The 22,553-nt window shown below is 39.0% G+C and overlaps 2 protein-coding genes across 8 annotated transcripts in view; one reads left to right on the top strand and one right to left on the bottom strand.

Moving 5' to 3' along the window:
* rap1gapb (RAP1 GTPase activating protein b) overlaps nt 1-22,553 on the top strand; it is a 411,217-nt gene that overhangs the window by 204,823 nt on the left and 183,841 nt on the right. The window lies entirely within an intron of this gene.
* Nucleotides 1-22,553, bottom strand: part of LOC133643162 (dual specificity tyrosine-phosphorylation-regulated kinase 4-like) — an 84,262-nt gene that overhangs the window by 59,855 nt on the left and 1,854 nt on the right. The window contains exons 2-3 of one of the 2 annotated variants that reach the window (XM_062037583.1): nt 16,225-16,395; nt 2,000-2,063 (exon numbers count right to left, since the gene is read on the bottom strand). In XM_062037583.1, the coding sequence (XP_061893567.1) occupies nt 2,000-2,063; nt 16,225-16,395 (235 nt within the window). The remainder of the gene's footprint in view (nt 1-1,999; nt 2,064-16,224; nt 16,396-22,553) is intronic. The other variant, XM_062037584.1, reaches the window with a different exon arrangement.

Raw genomic sequence — 22,553 nt, 5'->3', positions numbered from 1 at the left:
AATAATCGACAGATTAATCGATTATCAAATTAATCGTTAGTTGCAGCCCTAATATATATGTATGTATATATATATATATATATATATATATATATATATATATATATATATATATATATATATATATATATATATATATATATATATATATATATATATATATATATTAGGGCTGTGAATCTTTGGGTGTCCCACGATTCGATTCAATATCGATTTTTGGGGTCACGATTCGATTCAAAATCGATTTTTTTTTTCATTTCAACACGATTCTCGATTCAAAAACGATTTTTTCCTGTTTCAAAAGGATTCTCTATTCATTCAATACATAGGATTCCAGCAGGATCTACCCCAGTCTGCTGACATGCAAGCAGAGTAGATTTTTGTAAAAAGTTTTTATAATTGTAAAGGACAATGTTTTATCAACTGATTGTAATAATGTAAATTTGTTTGAACTATTAAATGAACCAAAAATATGACTTATTTTATCTTTGTGAAAATATTGGACACAGTGTGTTGTCAAGCTTATGAAATGCGATGCAAGTGTAAGCCACTGTGACACTATTGTTCTTTTTTAAAATTTTTATAAATGTCTAATGATAATGTCAATGAGGGATTTTTAATCACTGCTATGTTGAAATTGTAACTAATGTTGATACTGTTGTTGATAATATTCATTTTTGTTTCACTACTTTTGGTTTGTTCTGTGTCGTGTTTGTGTCTCCTCTCAATTGCTCTGTTTATTGCAGTTCTGAGTGTTGCTGGGTCGGGTTTGGTTTTGGAATTGGATTGCTTTATTGCAGTTCTGAGTGTTGCTGGGTCGGGTTTGGTTTTGGAATTGGATTGCTTTATTGCAGTTCTGAGTGTTGCTGGGTCGGGTTTGGTTTTGGAATTGGATTGCATTGTTATGGTATTGCTGAGTATTGTTTTGTTGGATTAATTAATTTAATAAAAATAAATAAAAATTTTAAATCGATTTTTTAAAAATGAGAATCGATTCTGAATCGCACAACGTGAGAATGGCGATTTGAATTCGAATCGATTTTTTCCCACACCCCTAATATATATATGTATATATATATATATATATATATATATATATATATATATATACATATATATATATATATATATATATATATATATATATATATATATATATATATATATATATATATATATATATATATATATATGTGTGTATATTTATATACATATATATAAATATATACACACACACACAATATATATATATATATATACATACATACATACATACACATACATACATACACACACATATATTTATTTTGAATAAATACATGTATTCACTATTGTAACAAATGCACATATGCGTGACAGTAACAGTACTCTGACAAACTGGACAAAATGTGTCAGCCCTACTGACATGAAAAATAACAAGTGTCTGTTATAAGAAGGAAGACTCATGGCCTGATTTACTAAAATCCAAACACCAAATGCTAAACAGCGTGTGCAAACAATAAAATAGCGTGTACTATTAGTGGAGGTGTTACGTGTGATCTACTAAGACTGTGTGTACAATAGAAAAGTAGTGCAGATCGCCGTATTTAAATGAGGATTTTGTGCGTACGATACAGGGCATCACCATGGAGACACTCATTTACTGCACATTCATGTTATCATGTTCCTACTTTTGGCGTTTTCCTACGTTTTCAAACATGCAGCAGACATGTACCACTTTTTATGGGCGTTTTAGAAGCAGTTCACAGTGTGTCTACATTGAAACCACTTTTTTTTTCTCCCCCTTTTTTTTAGAGCTCATGGGAAAGAGGCTGCACTTACTGTGAATGCTCAAGACGCAAAAAAATGCGTACTTCAAGAATGTTTTCAAAGATATGTTAATAATTCTATATGCAAAAACAAACACCATTAAAAAACAGTAAATGACACCAAACACATCAATTGAATTTTAGTAGACGCAAACCTTTAGCACATCAGGCCCTGACTGTGAGCCACTTACCTTCAGGAGTCCTGCTCTGTGATTGGGAGGTGAGGATTCTGTTCTTGGAGCTGCTCTTGTTGATCTGAAGAAAGACAAGATCATGCTCAGATGTGGCTGTAGGCAACATCCTGATGTGTTTTTATTACCTTTATAATTTTATTTGACCTCTTGTGTCATTTATTGTGGCCCGCCACTATTTTATATGGCCCACCACATCATTATAGTGGTCCGCCACATTATTATAGTGGTCCACCGTATTATATTTATGTGGCCTGCCACATCATTATAGTGGTCCACCATATTATTTTTACGTGGCCTGCCACATTATTATAGTGGTCAGCCACAATATTTCTGTTTGGCCTGCCACATCAATATAGTGGTCCACCATGTAATTTGACGTGGCCTGTCACTATATTATAGTGGTCCGCCACAATATTTCTATTTGGCCTGCCACATCATTATATTGGTCTGCCATGTTATTTTTATGTGGTCCACCACATCGTTATAGTGGTCCGCCACTTTAATTCTATGTCGCCTGACACATAATAGTGGTTCGCCATGTTATTTTTATGTAGTCCGCTACATCATTATAGTGGTCCGCCACATCATGATATTGGTCCACTATGTTGCAGCTGAGATAGGCTCCAGCACCCCTTGCGACCCCGAAAGGGAAAGCGGTAGAAAATGGATGGATGGATGGATGTTATTTTTATGTGGTCCGCCACATCACTATAGTGGCCTGCCACATCGCTATAGTGGTCCGCCACATCACTATAGTGGCCTGCCACATCACTATAGTGGTCTGCCACATCATTATAGTGGTCCGCCACATCGCTATAGTGGTCGGCCACATCACTATAGTGGCCTGCCACATCATTATAGTGGTCCGCCACATCACTATAGTGGCCTGCCACATCATTATAGTGGTCCGCCACATCACTATAGTGGCCTGCCACATCATTATAGTGGTCCGCCACATCACTATAGTGGCCTGCCACATCATTATAGTGGTCCGCCACATCACTATAGTGGCCTGCCACATCATTATAGTGGTCCGCCATTTATGTGTATGTGGCCCGCCACATCATTATAGTGGTTCACCATGTTTTTTTATGTGGTCCGCCACATCATTATATTGGTCCGCCACATTAATTCTATTTGGCCTGCCACATCATTATAGTGGTCCGCCATGTTAATTGTATGTGGTCCACCACATTATTTTTATGTGGCCTGCCACATCATTATAGTGGACCGCCACATTATTTTTATGTGGCCTTCCACATCATTATAGTGGTCCGCCACATTATTTGTATGTGGCCTGCCACATCATTATAGTGGTCCGCCACATTAATTCTATGTGGCCTGCCACGTCATTATAGTGGTCCGCCACATTAATTCTATGTGGCCTGCCACATCATTATAGTGGTCTGCCACATCATTATAGTGGTCTGTCACATCATTATAGTGGTCTGCCATAATATTTTTATGTGGCCTGCCACATCATTATAGTGGTCCACCACATTAATACTATGTGGCCTGCCACATCATTATAGTGGTCCGCCATGTTAATTGTATGTGGTCCACCACATCATTATAGTGGTCCGCCACTTTATTTTTAAGTGGCCTGCCACATCATTATAGTGGACCACCACATTATTTTTACGTGGCCTTCCACATCATTATAGTGGTCCACCACTTTATTTGTTGTGGCCTGCCACATCATTATAGTGGTCCATTACATTAATTCTATGCGGCCTGCCACATCATTATAGTGGTCTGCCCCATCATTATAGTGGTCCGTCACATCATTATAGTGGTCTGCCATATTATTTTTATGTGGCCTGCCACATCATTATAGTGGTCCGTCACATCATTATAGTGGTCTGCCATATTATTTTTATGTGGCCTGCCACATCATTATAGTGGTCCACCACATTAATACTATGTGGCCTGCCACATCATTATAGTGGTCCACCACATTAATACTATGTGGCCTGCCACATCATTATAGTGGTCCGCCACATCATTATAGTGGTCCACCACATTAATACTATGTGGCCTGCCACATCATTATAGTGGTCCACCACATTAATACTATGTGGCCTGCCACATCATTATAGTGGTCCGCCACATTATTTCTATGTGGCCTGCCACATCATTACAGTGGCCCGCCTCATTATTTCTATGTGGCCTGCCACATCATTATAGTGGTCTGCCATTTTATTTCTATGTGGCCTGCCACATCATTATAGTGGTCTGCCACATTATTTCTATGTGGCCTGCCACATCATTATAGTGGTCCGCCACATTATTGCTATGTGGCCTGCCACATCATTATAGTGGCCCGCCACATTATTTCTATGTGGCCTGCCACATCATTATAGTGGTCTGCCACATTATTTCTAAGTGGCCTGCCACATCATTATAGTGGCCCGCCACATTATTTCTATGTGGCCTGCCACATCATTATACTGGCCCGCCACATTATTTCTATGTGGCCTGCTACATCATTATTGTGGCCCGCCACATTAATTCTTTGTGGCCTGCCACGTCATTATAGAGATCTGCCACATTATTTCTATGTGGCCTGCCACATCATTATAGTGGTCTGCCATTTTATTTCTATGTGGCCTGCCACATCATTATAGTGGTCTGCCACATTATTTCTAAGTGGCCTGCCAGATCATTATAGTGGTCCGCCACATTATTGCTATGTGGCCTGCCACATCATTATAAAGGTCCGCCACATTATTTCTATGTGGCCTGCCACATCATTATAGTGGCCCGCCACATTAATTCTTTGTGGCCTGCCACGTCATTATAGAGGTCTGCCACATTATTTCTATGTGGCCTGCCACATCATTATAGTGGTCTGCCATTTTATTTCTATGTGGCCTGCCACATCATTATAGTGGTCTGCCACATTATTTCTAAGTGGCCTGCCAGATCATTATAGTGGTCCGCCACATTATTGCTATGTGGCCTGCCACATCATTATAAAGGTCCGCCATGTTATTTTTACGTGGCCTGCCACATCATTAGAGTGGTCCGCCACATTAATTCTATCTGGCCTGCCACATCATTATAGTAGTCCGCCACATTATTTCTATGCGGCCTGCCACATCATCATAGTAGTCCGCCACCTTATTTCTATGTCGCCTGCCACATCATTATAGTGGTCCGCCACGTTATTTGTATGTGGCCTGCCACATCATTAGAGTGGTACGCCACATCATTATTTTTAAATTAGTACATATTAAATTGTGTGATGAATGGGAATTATTTAGGAAACTATTTTTGCATTTTGAAGTTGTTCCATATGTGATACTTACCACGCCTCATACATATATATATTTTTGTTAATATTACTTCTTTAGTTTTTTACTTTTGCGATCGGATATTTAGAAGCTCTTGGGGGGAGCTTTTTGTTTTTCCATGTTTATTTTATTGCCTGCAGTGTGTGAGTGTATGTTTCTGTGTGTGTGGATGAAATATTGTTTGTGTTTGCTTGAGTGGTCCAGTTGTGGTGTGCATGTTTGTGTTGTGACCATATGACCATAGGCTCTCTTCTCTTGTTCATGTTTCATGAACAGAGGAATGATTTATCTGACCATGATCACACACCTTCTTCTTCTTTTCATGTTTCTGAAATAACTCCATATGCATAGTTCTGATAGTGAATTCTCCTCTGAAATAGAGGAGAATGAAGATTTGATAAACTCCCACAATTTGGAATCGATCAGTTTCTCAGACCACATCAACTACAAATCACAAAGATTTATGAGCGAAATGGATCCAGATAGAAATGCTCCTCAAAACACCAACAATGATTGTTTATATTATACTGACGTCACATTTGATAAAACATTTATGCAAGATAATAACATATCTCTGGTACACTTTAATAGCAGGAGTCTATACTCTCATTTTGATGATATCCAGGACTATTTGAATCAATTCAAATCTCCATTTAATATTATAGGTATTTCAGAGACATGGATGAATGAGAATACAAGTAATGAGTTTGAATTAAATGGGTATGAAATGTTTTGCACCAAATGTAAAAATAAGAGAGGAGGAGGTGTGGTTCTGTATGTGGACAAAAATATCAGCTGTAGTATTGTAAATGATGTGTTTAGCTGATGAGGAACTCTTCGAATAAGTCACTGTGGAATTATCATTTTTAAATAGGAAACACGTTATTGTAGGATGCGTTTATAGGACACCAGGATCCGACTTGAAAATAATTAATGAATGGATGGAAAAATTATTTAAGAGAAACCAAAAATATATGGTATGTGGTGACTTTAAAGGCCTACTGAAACCCACTACTACTGACCACGCAGTCTGATAGTTTATATATCAATGATGAAATCTTAACATTGCAACACATACCAATACGGCCGGGTTAGATTACTGAAGTGCAATTTTAAATTTCGCGCAAAATATCCTGCTGAAAACGTCTCGGTATGATGACGCCTGCGCGTGACATCACGGATTGTAGCGGACATATTGGGACACCATTGTGGCCAGCTATTAAGTCGTCTGTTTTCATCGCAAAATTCCACAGTATTCTGGACATCTGTGTTGGTGAATCTTTTGCAATTTGTTCAATGAACAATGGAGACAGCAAGGAAGAAAGCTGTAGGTGGGAAGCGGTGTATTAGCGGATGGCTGCAGCAACACAAACACAGCCGATGTTTCATTGTTTACATTCCCGAAAGATGACAGTCAAGCTTTACCATTGGCCTGTGGAGAACTGGGACAACAGAGACTCTTACCAGGAGGACTTTGAGTTGGATATGCAGATGCGGTACCGTGAGTACGCAGCTGCGGCTTCCAAACATTTGATCGCTTGCTCGTACATGCGTGCCGCTATGTGCATGTCACGTACGTAACTTTGGGGACTTTGGGGAAATATATGTGCTGTATGAACTTTGGGGAGGTGAACGGTACTTTGGGCTGTGGGATTGAGTGTGTTGTGCGGGTGTTTGATTTGTATTGGCGGGTTATATGGACGGGAGGGGGGAGGTGTTTGTTATGCGGGATTAATTTGTGGCATATTAAATGTAAGCCTGGTTGTGTTGTGGCTAATAGAGTATATATATGCCTTGTGCCTAGAATTTCCTAGACATAATTTCTAGGCGCAGTCAAGGCGTTGAGGGGATCTGGTTTGGTGGCTGCAGGATTAGGTCTCTGCTTTTTGCAGATGATGTGGTCCTGATGTCTTCATCTGGCCAGGATCTTCAGCTCTCACTGGATCGGTTCGCAGCTGAGTGTGGAGCGACTGGGATGAGAATCAGCACCTCCAAGTCCGAGTCCATGGTTCTCGCCCGGAAAAGGGTGGAGTGCAATCTCCGGGTTGCGGAGGAGACCCTGCCCCAAGTGGAGGAGTTCAAGTACCTTGGAGTCTTGTTCACGAGTGAGGGAAGAGTGAATGGTGAGATCGACAGGCGGATCAGTGCGGCGTCTTCAGTAATGCGGACGCTGTATCGATCCGTTGTGGTGAAGAAGGAGCTGAGCCGGAAGGCAAAGCTCTCAATTTACCGGTCGATCTACATTCCCATCCTCACCTATGGTCATGAACTTTGGGTTATGACCGAAAGGACAAGATCACGGGTACAAGCGGCCGAAATGAGTTTCCTCCGCCGGGTGGCGGGGCTCTTTCTTAGAGATAGGGTGAGAATCTCTGCCATCCGGGGGGAGCTCAAAGTAAAGCCGCTGCTCCTCCACATGGAGAGGAGCCAGATGAGGTGGTTCGGGCATCTGGTCAGGATGCCACCCGAACGCCTCCCTAGGGAGGTGTTTAGGGCACGTCCGACCGGTAGGAGGCCGCGGGGAAGACCCATGACACGTTGGGAAGACTATGTGTCCCGGCTGGCCCGGGAACGCCTCGGGATCCCCCGGGAGGAGCTGGACGAAGTGGCTGGGGAGAGGGAAGTCTGGGTTTCCCTGCATAGGCTGCTGCCCCCGCGACCCGACCTCGGATAAGCGTAAGAAGATGGATGGCTGGATGGATATGCCCTGTGTTTATTTACTGTTTTAGTCATTCCCAGCTGAATATCAGGTCCCACCCGCCTCTCACAGCATCTTCCCTATCTGAATCGCTTCCACTGCCCTCTAGTCCTTCACTCTCACTTTCCTCATCCACAAATCTTTCATCCTCGCTCAAATTAATGGGGAAATCGTCGCTTTCTCGGTCCGTATCGCTCTCGCTGCTGGTAGCCATGATTGTAAACAATGTGCAGATGTGAGGAGCTCCACAACCGGTGACGTCACGCTACTTCCGGTACAGGCAAGGCTTTTTTATCAGTGACCAAAATTTGCGAACTTTATCGTCGATGTTCTCTACTAAATCCTTTCAGCAAAAATATGGCAATATCGCGAAATGATCAAGTATGACACATAGAATAGACCTGTTATCCCCGTTTAAATAAGAAAATCGCATTTCAGTAGGCCTTTAATATCAACCTTTTGAATCCTAATAAACACAAACACACAGCAGAATTTATTGACACCATGTTCTCCATGGGCTTATTCCCACTGATCACGCGACCCACAAGAATCACAACACACTTATTGACAACATATTCTGTAACATTGTAGATCAGACTGTAACTGGAGGCTTGTTAGTGAGTGACGTCATTGATCATTTATGGTGTACAATATTAACTGCAAAACATCCAAACCTGTAAATAGTGAATATTATCAAAGAGCCACAACAGAAAGATCATTAACAGCACATACGAATGATTTAGCAAAACAAAACTGGGATTATGTTTTTCAAACGCCAGATATAAATGCAGCTTATAATTTATTTCATGACATTTTTTTCTCACTTTATGATACACACAGCCCCATCAAAAAATGCACTACAACTAAGTCCACAAAAACTCAATGGATAACCAAAGGGCTTGCAAACAATTATTTACTGTATATAGGACTTTTTTTAGGCATCAAACCATAGAAACAGAACAAAGTACAAAACATATAAAAATAAATTAACCAGCATATTAAGAGCAAGAAGAAAAGAATACACCACCAAACTTTTATTCCAAAAGAAAAATTATATAAAGGAAATTTGGAAGGTATTAAATACAATTATTGAGCATGGTTCGAACAGTTCTTGTTATCCGGAGTTTTTTGTTGAGAACGACCAAATCATAAGTGACAAGAAGATGATTGCTGACGGCTTCAACGTGTTTTTTGTTAATATTGGGCCTGAGCTGGCAAAAAAAAATCCCAATTAATTTATGAACAGCCCATGGAACTTATTGGAAAAAATCCTTATTTGATGTTCCTTACTCCGACTGTCGAAAAGGAAGTATTAGAGGTTATTTAGAAAAGCAAGAACAAAACATCATGTGACATTTATGACCTCGACATGAGGACGGTCCTGAATGTAGCGGAAAAAATCCTCAAACCATTCACATAAATCTGCAATTTATCTTTTCAACTTGGACAATTTCCTTCACAAATGAAACTCTCAAAAGTCATCCCCATCTTCAAATCTGGAGACAAACACCACTTCACAAATTACCGGCCCGTCTCCCTTCTGCCACAGTTGTCAAAAATATTGGAACAATTATTTGATAATAGACTTCGTGGCTTCATTGGAAAGCACAAATTATTATCTAATTGTCAATATGGGTTCCGACAAAATAAGTCAACTTCATTAGCTTTAAGTGATTTAATAGAGAACATTACTAATGGTATCGAGAAGAACACATTTGTTATAAGAATTTTTATTGACCTGCAAAAGGCTTTCGATACAATTGACCACCAGATTTTGGTAAATAAACTGGAAAACTATGGCATAAGGGGAGTTGCAGGGAAATGGCTGAAGAGCTACTTGAATAAGAGACAGCAGATTGTTCAGATGGACCAACATCAATCTACACTCATGAACACAACCTGTGGAGTCCCCCAGGGGTCGATACTAGGACCCACACTATTTATAATGTATATCAATGAAATATGTAAAGTATCAACACTGCTGAAGTTCATCCTCTTTGCTGACGATACAACCATTACATGTGCAAGTGACGACGTGAAGCAACTTCTGGCCTCTGTAACTGAGGAGATGATCAAGTTAAAAACTTGGTTTAATACCAACAAATTGTCTCTGAATTTAAAGAAGACCAAAATCATGCTCTTTAGCAATCGCAAAAGTAATATACCCATCGGGATTGTTATTGATGATACACCAATAGAATATGTTCAACAAAATTCATTCTTAGGAGTGGTAATAGATGAAAATATCTCATGGAAGCCTCATATAAGTTACCTGAGGACAAAAGTTGCTAAATGTGTTAGAATGATGAGGAGATCATGTCATTTATTGAACACCAATGCTCTGCTGTTATTGTATCATTCATTTATTATGTCATATTTAAACTATTGTGTTGAAGTCTGGGGAAATTGTTATAAATCCCAACTACAGCTTTTAGTTACTCTGCAGAAAAAGGCCATTAGGATTGTGTCCAATGTTCACTACAGACATCATTCAAATCCACTATTCATGGAGTTAAAGCAACTTAAATTGCACCATGTGATCAACTTTAAAACTGCTCCAATTATGTTTAGGGCATCCCAAAACTCTCTACCATCCAATATACAGAACCTATTTCAGGATAGAGATGCTCACCATAGTTACAGTCTAAGAGGAAACAACAAATTATACAAACCCCGTTTCCATATGAGTTAGGAAATGGTGTTAGATGTAAATATAAACGGAATACAATGATTTGCAAATCATTTTCAACCCATATTCAGTTGAATATGCTACAAAGACAACATATTTGATGTTCAAACTGATAAACTTTTTTTTTTTTGCAAATAATCATTAACTTTAGAATTTGATGCCAGCAACACGTGAAAAAGAAGTTGGGAAAGGTGGCAATAAATACTGATAAAGTTGAGGAATGCTCATCAAACACTTATTTGGAACATCCCACAGGTGAACAGGCAAATTGGGAACAGGTAGGTGCCATGATTGGGTATAAAAGTAGATTCCATGAAATGTCATTCACAAACAAGGATGGGGCGAGGGCCACCACTTTTTTAACAAATGCGTGAGAAAATTGTTGAACAGTTTAAGAAAAACCTTTCTCAACCAGCTCTTGCAAGGAATTTAGGGATTTCACCATCTACGCTCCGTAATATCATCAAAGGGTTCAGAGAATCTGGAGAAATCACTGCACGTAAGCAGCTAAGCCCGTGACCTTCGATCCCTCAGGCTGTACTGCATCAATAAGCGACATCAGTGTGTAAAGGACATCACCACATCGGCTCAGGAACACTTCAGAAACCCACTGTCAGTAACTACAGATGGTCGCTACATCTGTAAGTGCAAGTTAAAACTCTCCTATGCAAGGCGAAAACCGTTTATCAACAACACCCAGAAACGCCATCGGCCTCGCTGGGCCTGAGCTCATCTAAGATGGACTGATACAAAGTGGAAAAGTGTTCTGTGGTCTGACGAGTCCACATTTCAAATTGTTCTTGGAAACTGTGGACGTCATGTCCTTTGGACCAAAGAGGAAAAGAACCATCCGGATTGTTATAGGCGCAAAGTGGAAAAGCCAGCATGTGTGATGGTATGGGGGTGTATTAGTGCCCAAGACATGGGTAACATACACATCTGTGAAGGCGCCATTAATGCTGAAAGGTACATACAGGTTTTGGAGCAACATATGTTGCCATCCAAGCAACGTTACCATGGACGCCCCTGCTTATTTCAGCAAGACAATGCCTAGCCACGTGTTACATCAACGTGGCTTCATAGTAAAAGAGTGCGCATACTAGACTGGCCTGCCTGTAGTCCAGACCTGTCTCCCATTGAAAATGTGTGGCGTATTATGAAGCCTAAAATACCACAAGGGAGACCCCCGGACTGCTGAACAACTTAAGCTGTACATCAAGCAAGAATGGGAAAGAATTCCACCTGAGAAGCTTAAAAAATGTGTCTCCTCAGTTCCCAAACCTTTACTGAGTGTTGTTAAAAGGAAAGGCCATGTAACACAGTGGTGAACATGCCCTTACCCAACTACTTTGGCACGTGTTGCAGCTAAGTTAATTATTATTTGCTAAAAAAAATACAGTTTATGAGTTTGAACATCAAATATCTTGTCTTTGTAGTGCATTCAATTGAATATGGGTTGAAAAGGATTTGCAAATCATTGTATTCCGTTTATATTTACATCTAACACAATTTCCCAAGTCATATGGAAAGGGGGTTTGTATTTGCCTAAATTTAGAACAACTTTAAAATCAATGTGCATTTCAGTGCGTGGAGTCACTTTGTGGAACAACTTACGGGACGTGCTAAAAACCTGTTCTAACATGATTCAATTTAAAAGACAGTTTAAAAAAGAAGTACTGAAGAAGTATGAGGAGGAAAGAGAGTGATGCCCTCAGCACAGAGCGATGGGAGAGAGGTGTATGGTCAGAGAGTGTTTGGGCCAGTGTGTGTGTGTGTGTGTGTGTGTGTGTGTGTGTGTGTGTGTGTGTGTGTGTGTGTGTGTGTGTGTGTGTGTGTGTGTGTGTGTGTGTGTGTGTGTGTGTGTGTGTGTGTGTGTGTGTGTGTGTGTGTGTGTGTGTGTTTTGTCTCGTCTTGTCTTGTCTCATAGTAACAATGGTACTATTGTATTGTTAGTGTACAGGAGCTTACCTTGTTTTTGTTTGTATAGTAGTGTTCTTCTATGATATTGTTTATGTTAAATGTGGAATGAGTGAGAGGGGTTGGGATATTACAAGCATCTGCTTCATCCAACCCCTTTTTAAGCCTTGCCTAAATGTCTCTGCCAACATGTTAAAAAAAATGTGTGTCGTTGTATTGTGCAGGTGTGAAATAAATGCTTCAATTCAATTCAATTATAGTGGTCCGCCACATTATTTATATGTGGCCTGCCACATCATTATTGTGGTCCGCCACGTTATTTCTATGTGGCCTGCCATATCATTATAGAGGTCCGCCACATCATTATAGTGGTCCGCCACATTAATTCTATTTGGCCTGCCACATCATTATAGTGGTCCGCCACATCATTATAGTGGTCCGCCACATTAATTCTATTTGGCCTGCCACATCATTATAGTGGTCCGCCACATTATTTCTATGTGGCCTGCCACATCATTATAGTGGTCCGCCACATTATTTCTATGTGGCCTGCCACATCATTATAGTGGTCCATTACATTAATTCTATGTGGCCTGCCACATCATTATAGTGGTCCGCCACATTATTTCTATGTGGCCTGCCACATCATTATAGAAGTCCGCAACATTATTTCTACGTGGTCTGCCACATCATTATAGTGGTCCGCCGTATTATTTTTACGTGGCCTGCCACATCATTAATAGTGGTCTATTACATTAATTCTATGTGGCCTGCCACATCATTATAGTGGTCCACCACATTAATTCTATTTGGCCTGCCACATCATTATAGTGGTCCGCCACGTTAATTCTATTTGGCCTGCCACATCATTATAGTGGTCCGCCATGTTATTTCTATGTTGCCTGCCACATCATTATAGTGGTCCATTACATTAATTCTATGTGGCCTGCCACATCATTATAGTGGTCCGCCACGTTATTTCTACGTGGCCTGCCACATCATTATAGTGGTCCGCCACATCATTATAGTGGTCCGCCACCTTAATTCTATTTGGCCTGCCACATCATTATAGTGGTCTGCCACATTATTTCTATGTGGCCTGCCACATCATTATAGTGGCCTGCCACATCATTATAGTGGCCTGCCACATCATTATAGTGGTCCATTATATTAATTCTACGTGGCCTGCCACATCATTATAGTGGTCCATTACATTAATTCTATGTGGCCTGCCACATCATTATAGTTGTCGGCCATGTTAATTCTATTTGGCCTGCCACATCATTATAGTGGTCCGTCACGTTATTTCTATGTGGCCTGCCACATCATTATAGTGGTCCATTACATTAATTCTCTGTGGCCTGCCACATCATTATAGTGGTCCGCCACATTAATTCTATGTGGCCTGCCACATCATTATAGTGGTCCGCCATTTTATTTCTATGTGGCCTGCCACATCATTAGAGTGGTCCACCACATTAATTCTATGTAATTCTACTATCATTATAGTAGTAGGCCACTTTAATTCTATGTGGCCTGCCACATCATGATAGTAGTCGGCCACTTTAATTCTATGTGGCCTGCCACATCATTATAGTGGTCCGCCACATTATTTCTAAGTTATTTATCTGTTAGTAAAAAAAATATAAGAATAAAAAAGACTTGCCTATGGAAATTGTGTAACGAGGCTATGAGACGTTAGGATTTACATAAAGTATATTCACTGTCACAAAATATGTTTATACTCATATCATGTGTATTCAGTGTTACAATAGACGTTTATATTCACATCATGTATATTCACTGTCACAAAAAACGTTTGTATTTGTATAATGTATATTCAGTGTTACAATAGACGTTTATATTTGTATAATGTATATTCAGTGTTACAAAAGACGTTTATATTCATATCATGTATATTCACTGTCACAAAAAACGTTTATATTTGTATAATGTATATTTAGTGTTACAAAATACGTTTATATTCATATCATGTATATTCACTGTCACAAAAAAACTTTTGTATTTTTATAATGTATATTCAGTGTTACAATAGACGTTTGTATTCATATAACGTATATTTAGTGCTACGAATTGTTTTTATATTCATTTAAAGTATATTCAGGGTTACGAAAGACGTTTATATTCGTATGATGTATATTCAGTGTTACAAAATATGTTTATTTTCTCTGGGTCGCGCCTATCTCAACTGCATTCGGGCGGAATTCAGTGTTACAAAAGACGTTTATATTCATATCATGTATATTCACTCTTACAAAAGACGTTTATATTCGTATAAAGTATAATCAGTGTTACAAAAGAGGTTTATATTAGTATAAAGTATAATCAGTGTTACAAAAGACGTTTATATTCGTATAAAGTATAATCAGTGTTACGAAAGATGTTTATATTCGTATAAAGTATAATCAGTGTTACGAAAGACGTTTATATTCGTATAATGTATATTCAGTGTTACAAAAGACGTTTATATTCGTATAAAGTATAATCAGTGTTACGAAAGATGTTTACATTCGTATAATATATATTCAGTATTACAAAAGACGTTTATATTCGTATAAAGTATAATCAGTGTTACCAAAGATGTTTATATTCGTATAAAGTATAATCAGTGTTACGAAAGACGTTTATATTCATATAAAGTATATTCAGTGTTACAAAAGACATTTATATTCATATCATGTATAGTCACTCGTACAAAAGACGTTTATATTCACATCATGTATATTCAGTGTTACAAAAGACGTTTATATTCGTATAAAGTATATTCAGTGTTACAAAAGACGTTTATATTCATATCATGTATATTCACTCTTACAAAAGACGTTTATATTCACATCATGTATATTCAGGGTTACAAAAGACGTTTATATTCGTATGAAGTATATTCAGTGTTACAAAATGCATTTATATTCATGTATAGTATATTCAGTGTTACAAAATAGGTTTATATTTATATCATGTGTATTTAGTGTTAGAAAAGACATTTATATTCGTATAAAGTATATTCACTGTTACAAAAGACATTTATATTTGCAAAACGTATATTAATCCATCCATCCATTTTCTACCGCTTGTCCCTCTCGGGGTCGCGGGGGGTGCTGGAGCCGCTGCATTCCGGCGGAATTCAGTGTTACAAAATACGTTTATATTCATATAAAGTATATTCCGTGTTACAAAATCCGTTTATATTCACATCATGTATATTCACTCTTACAAACTACGTTTATATTCATATCATGTATATTCACTTGCACGAAAGACGTTTATATTCATATAAAGTACATTCCGTGTTACAAAAGACGCTTATATTCATATTATGTATATTCACTCTTACAGAATTTATATTCGTATAAAGTATGTTCAGTGTTACAAATGGCAGCCATAACTGCGATTAGGACGTGAATGAAAAGACGTTTGACAGCCTGCTCTAAATGCAACTAGCAAAGTAGGCAGGTGAATAATTCATTGAGTGTGGCGTATGAATGCTTATGCATGTAAATATTCATCCACGTTCCTTCTCTCCGTGCATCGGAGTGAGGAGTGGACATGCAGTTATGAGGATGGAAACAAATACAGTGGTGTTTTTTCCCCCTGCACCGACCTGTTGAGCAGGCGTGGAGACAGTCTTCTGCTGAGCCACCTGGATTTGCGGGAACCCTGTTCTGCTTTTGTGCTGGGGGTTTGACGGCAGCGAGGTTTGGCAATGGTGCGCTACTTGGTTGTTTTTGGTGGACTTGAGAGGCTCCTTGGGGATTCTTGCCGTGAGAGGGATCTGCAAGTTTTAACGCAAGAAAATGTTGATCTGATCGCCAATAACAGTGTTTCCCACACATTCATTTATTTGTGGCGGCCCGCCACGAAAGAATTAAGGCCACCACAAAAAAAAAATGTTTTTTTTTTTTTATTATTATTTTTTTTGTGTCCTGTCAAGCTTCTCAGGCAAATCATATAGTTGATGTAGATGCCCTGTTCACATTTACTTTACAAAAGAGAAGTGTAGGATCAAGATTTTTGGAGCTCTTTGTTCAGTGGATCAGATGTTTGATGAAGCTTTGTGTCTATCTACCACCACTACTGTTTTCTGTTTATTTGTTACTGACTGTGGCAGGACACCTCTGCCTCTGTTTCACTTTATGTTGCTGGTAAATAATATGGTTGTAGTAGTAGGCTAAAGTTAAATTATTTAGTATGCACTAATTAAAGGGGCAGAGCTTTAAGAGACATTTTAGCTTTTATATTTTTATAAGATATATTTTTTGTAAGAACCACAATTAATAAATATATTTCAGTGAATAACTTATTGTTCAAATCTGTATATAAATATGTACATAAAGTGTTGTAATTATGTTGTAAAATGGATGGATGGATGGATGGATGGATGGACGTTTAAAACAAAATTGTTGTTATTAATTAGTAAGTATACATTTTTTGAGCCTTTTTAGAGAAAATCATATCATTGTAGTAAATTATGCAAATTACTCAATGATGTCATGGTGACCACGCCCATGGCCACGCCCCCACCACCACAGGTATCTTGGCAGTTTATGGGAAACACTGAATAACCTCGAAACGTCTTTTGCTGTATCATCTCGGAGTGTAACGATGTATCCATTTATATTCCTAAGATCCAACTACATCGATCTGCGCTCGCCGGGTTTGCCTTCTGGAAGATAGGTATTGATCCAACATCGTTTTAAAAAGCAATCGATCGATTTTATCGATACTAGAAAAAAAATGTCAGACTTAATGTGAAGTTAAACACTTTTAGGACGTTAAGGTACCGGTACCAAAATGTATTTCAATACTTTTCGGTACTTTTCTAATTAAAGGGGACCACAAAAAATGTCATTATTGGCTTTATTTTAACAAAAAATCTTAGGGTACATGAAACATATGTTTATTATTGTAATTTAGTCCTTAAATAAAATAGTGAACGTACTAGACAACTTGTCTTTTAGTAGTAAGTAAACAAACAAAGTCTCCTAATTAGTCTGCTGACATGTGCAGTAACATATTGTGTCATTTATCATTCCATTATTTTGTCAACATTATTAAGGACGAGCGGTAGAAAATGAATTATTAATCTACTTGTTCATTTACCGTTCTATCTACACTTCTGTTAAAATGTATTAATCACTTATTCTGCTGTTGTTTGGATGCTTTACATTAGTTTTGGATGATACCACAAATTTAGGTATCAATCTAAAACCAAGTAGTTACAGGATCATACATTGGTCATATTCAAAGTCCTCATGTGTCCAGGGACGTATTTCCTGACTTTAGAAACATTATACATTTTTTTGTAAACGAAAGAAAGATTTTGTGATGCTAAAAAGTATATCAATGTAATCATAGTAGTATCGACTAGATACGCTCCTGTACTTGGTATCATTACAGTGGATGTCAGGTGTAGATCCACCCATGGCATTTGTTTACATTGTGACGCCGGTGAGCTATTGTATCCTCCTACGTTGTGTAGTGAAGCATGTTTAGCTATTCCTCGTCCTCCAGTGATAATGTTACTTGTAAGAAACATACTTTATTTGTCGCCATGGAGACCAGGATTAGTGATTTAGAAGTAGCTAAAACACTGCCGACCATGTCTTAAAGCACCTCTTCCTGAGGGTGTTTCAGTGTTATAACTTCACCTTTATCTTTACTTTTTAGATCAAAATGCGTCCGTTCTCCCTTTTCTGTCTACACACTGTGTCTGCTTGTAAGTACTCTGTGTGTGTGCGCTGCCAAACATGCTCCTCTGCTCGTAAAACCAGCAATGTCATGACGTGACGACCACGACGGGGGCGCGGAGGGGTGGGGGACCGGTACTTTTTAGAGGTGATATAGTACCGAATAAGATTCATTAGTATCGCGGTACTATACTAGTACCGGTATACCGTACAACCCTACTGTGGCGTCATCGAAACAAGAATGGCGGATAGTTGCAGTGGCTGAGAAAGGTCACAACAAATACAAACGCCACAAGACAATATAATAAATTACAACACAACAACTTTCAGCTACAGCAAGAGTGCAAAAGCCACACCAAATACAAACGCCACAACACACCATAATTCCTCCTCCACTAAATTTCACACTCGGCAAAATGCAGTCCGCAACGTAGCGTTCTCCTGGCAACCTCCAAACCTAGACTGGTCTATCAGATTGCCAGATGGAAAAGTGTGATTCATCAGTCCAGAGAAGGCATCTCCACTGCTCTAGAGTCCAGTGGTGACGTGCGTCACACCACTGCATCCCACGCTTTGCATTGGACTTGGTGATTGATGTATGGCTTAGATGCAGCTGCTCGTCCATGGAAACCCATTTCATGAAGCTCTCTGCGTACTGTACGTGGGCTAATTGGAATGTCCCATGAAGTCTGGAGCTCTGTAGCAGCTGACTGTGCAGAAAGTCTTTGCACTTTGCTGACCTCTCTCTGTCAGTTTACCTGGCCAACCACTTCCTGGCTGAGTTGCTGTTGTTCCCAAATTCTTCCATGTTCTTATAATAAAGCCGACAGTTAACTTTGGAATATGTAGAAGTGAGGAAATTTCACGACTGAATTTTTTGCACAGGTGGCATCCTATGACAGTTCCACGCTGGAAATAACTGAGAGTGGCCCATTCTTTCACAAATGTTTGTAGAAACAGTTAGGGTTGCCCCGATCCGATATTTGGACCGGATCGGCCGCCAATATTTGCCAAAAAATGCGTATCGGCAAGGCATGGGAAAATGCCGATCCAGATTCAGTTTTTAAAAAAATTCTGGTCAGTGTTTGTCAACGCACCGATTTAAATAATACATTCCACTTTTCTGCTGCTCCCTAATTTCCGTTCCGCATTTTCCAGCACACCTTCAACACATCCACAGGTCTGTGCCCTAACCGTTGAGACGGCCATGTGAATGAAAAGTTACCGGTAAAAATGTCAGCTGCCTCTGTGCGATATAGATAATGACTATATTGTGATATTCGAGTATACGTTCTCACGCAGTTGCTTTTAACTGCTGGCATTACACTTCAGGCTCTCCTCTCTCTTACCTGTGTCTCCTTCTCACAGACAGCAAGCGCACCTTCTTACACACGTCACATACTGTCACGTCATACGTCACATATGTATACGCCCTCACGCAGCAGAGAGGTAGCAGCATGGCTAACGTTAGCTGTGATGCTAGCGGTAATACGAGAGAAAGAAGGTGCGAATCTGGTAACAAATGAAGGAAGAATTAATTCCCCCCAAAAACAGCAGGGGGTCCATCGTCTGGCGGCGGTTTGGCTTCAAGCGGGAATATGTCGAACATACAACCGTAATTTGTCAAGTGTGGAGCAAAAGCGTTGCTATAAAAAGTAGCATTACTGCTAATATGTAGCATCATTTGAAAAGTCACCTGCTAGAGAATGTAGAGTGCTTACTCTGCATGTCAACATCTCCGTTCGGTGCCACACGCCCACACCATCAAAATGCCGAGGCAAACATTTCCAGATCAACACCGTATGAAAAAAATAGAGATTTTTTTAGTTGAGATTTCCTTCTCTGCATGAAAGATTAAAAGTAGCATATATTAATGCAGTATGAAGAAGAATGTTTTAATGTAGACACATAGAATCATCATACTGCTGTGATTATATGCATCAAGTGTTCATTCAAGGCTAAGGCAAAATATCCAGATATATATCGTGTATAGCAATATGGCCGTAAAATATCGCGATATTAAAAAAAGGCCATATCGCCCAGCCCTAGTTCAATGATGCCATTTCTGTTTGTCATGTATAATTTTGTCTATTTTGTGATTATCCTTGAATAAACAGGTCAGTTTCTTGTTACCTTCCATTGTGTATTATTCAAACTCACCTAATTCAGCTGGCTAATTGTTATCAAGAATACTAAAACCCTTTTCAACATGAATCTGACAACTAAGTAGGTTAAATAACTTTTAACTTTAATACATGCTCGGATAGGCCAGTATCGGCCAGTATCGGAAGTGCAAAAACAACATCGGTATCGGATCGGAAGTGCAAAAACCTGGATCAGGACAGCCCTAGAAACAGTCTCCATATCTAAGTGCTTGATTTTATACACCTGTGATTAGGACACCTGATTCTCATCATTTGGATGGGTGGCCAAATACTAGGGGTGTGGGAACAATTGTATTTGAATTCGAATCGCGATTCTCACGTTGTGCGATTCAGAATCGATTCTCATTTTTAAAAACTCTTTTTTTTGGTGTTTTTTTTTAATTTATTTTTATTATTTTTATTTTTTTAAATAAATTAATCAATCCAACAAAACAATACACAGCAATACCATAACAATGCAATCCAAATCCAAAAGCAAACCCGACCCAGCAACACTCAGAACTGCAATAAACAGAGCAATTGAGAGGAGACACAAACACGACACAGAACAAACCAAAAGTAGTGAAACAAAAATGAATATTATCAACAACAGTATCAATATTAGTTACAATTTCAACATAGCAGTGATTAAAAAAACCCTCATTGACATTATCATTAGACATTTATAAAAAAAATGTAAAAAGAACAATAGTGTCACAGTGGCTTACACTTGCATCGCATCTCATAAGCTTGACAACAAACTGTGTCCAATATTTTCACAAAGATAAAATAAGTCATATTTTTGGTTCATTTAATAGTTAAAACAAATGTACATTATTGCAATCAGTTGATAAAACATTGTCCTTTACAATTATAAAAGCTTTTTACAAAAATCTACTACTCTGCTTGCATGTCAGCAGACTGGGGTAGATCCTGCTAAAATCTATGTATTGAATAAATAGAGAATCCTTTTGAATCGGGAAAAAATCGTTTTTGAATCGAGAATCGTGTTGAATTGAAAAAAAATCCATTTTTAATCGAATCGTGACCCCAAGAATCGATTCCATATGAGTTGGGAAATTGTGTTAGATGTAAATATAAACGGAATACAATGATTTGCAAATCATTTCCAACCCATATTCAGTTGAATGCACTACAAAGACAAGATATTTGATGTTCAAACTCATAAACTTTATTTTTTTTTAGCAAATAATAATTAACTTAGCTGCAACACGTGCCAAAGTAGTTGGGAAAGGGCATGTTCACCACTGTGTTACATGGCCTTTCCTTTTAACAACACTCAGTAAAGGTTTGGGAACTGAGGAGACACATTTTTGAAGCTTCTCAGGTGGAATTCTTTCCCATTCTTGCTTGATGTACAGCTTAAGTTCAGCAGTCCGGGGGTCTCCCTTGTGCTATTTTAGGCTTCATAATACGCCACACATTTTCAATGGGAGACAGGTCTGGACTACAGGCAGGCCAGTCTAGTACGCGCACTCTTTTACTATGAAGCCACGTTGATGTAACACGTGGCTTGGCATTGTCTTGCTGAAATAAGCAGGGGCGTCCATGGTAACGTTGCTTGGATGGCAACATATGTTGCTCCAAAACCTGTATGTACCTTTCAGCATTAATGGTGCCTTCACAGATGTGTAAGTTACCCATGTCTTGGGCACTAATACACCCCCATACCATCACACATGCTGGCTTTTCAACCTTGCACCTATAACAATCTGGATGGTTCTTTTCCTCTTTGGTCCGGAGGACACGACGTCCACAGTTTCCAAAAACAATTTGAAATGTGGACTCGTCAGACCACAGAGCACTTTTCCACTTTGTATCAGTCCATCTTAGATGAGCTCAGGCCCAGCGAAGCCGACGGCGTTTCTGGGTGTTGTTGATAAACGGTTTTTGCCTATCATAGGAGAGTTTTAACTTGCACTTACAGATGTAGCGACCAACTGTAGTTACTGACAGTGGGTTTCTGAAGTGTGAGCCCATGTGGTAATATCCTTTACACACTGATGTCGCTTTATGATGCAGTATAGCCTGAGGGATCGAAGGTCACGGGCTTAGCTGCTTATGTGCAGTGATTTCTC

Source organism: Entelurus aequoreus, linkage group LG26 (genome assembly GCF_033978785.1).
Source record: "Entelurus aequoreus isolate RoL-2023_Sb linkage group LG26, RoL_Eaeq_v1.1, whole genome shotgun sequence".
Taxonomy (NCBI): Eukaryota; Metazoa; Chordata; class Actinopteri; order Syngnathiformes; family Syngnathidae; genus Entelurus; species Entelurus aequoreus.
This window is presented reverse-complemented; position numbering and strand designations above follow the sequence as displayed.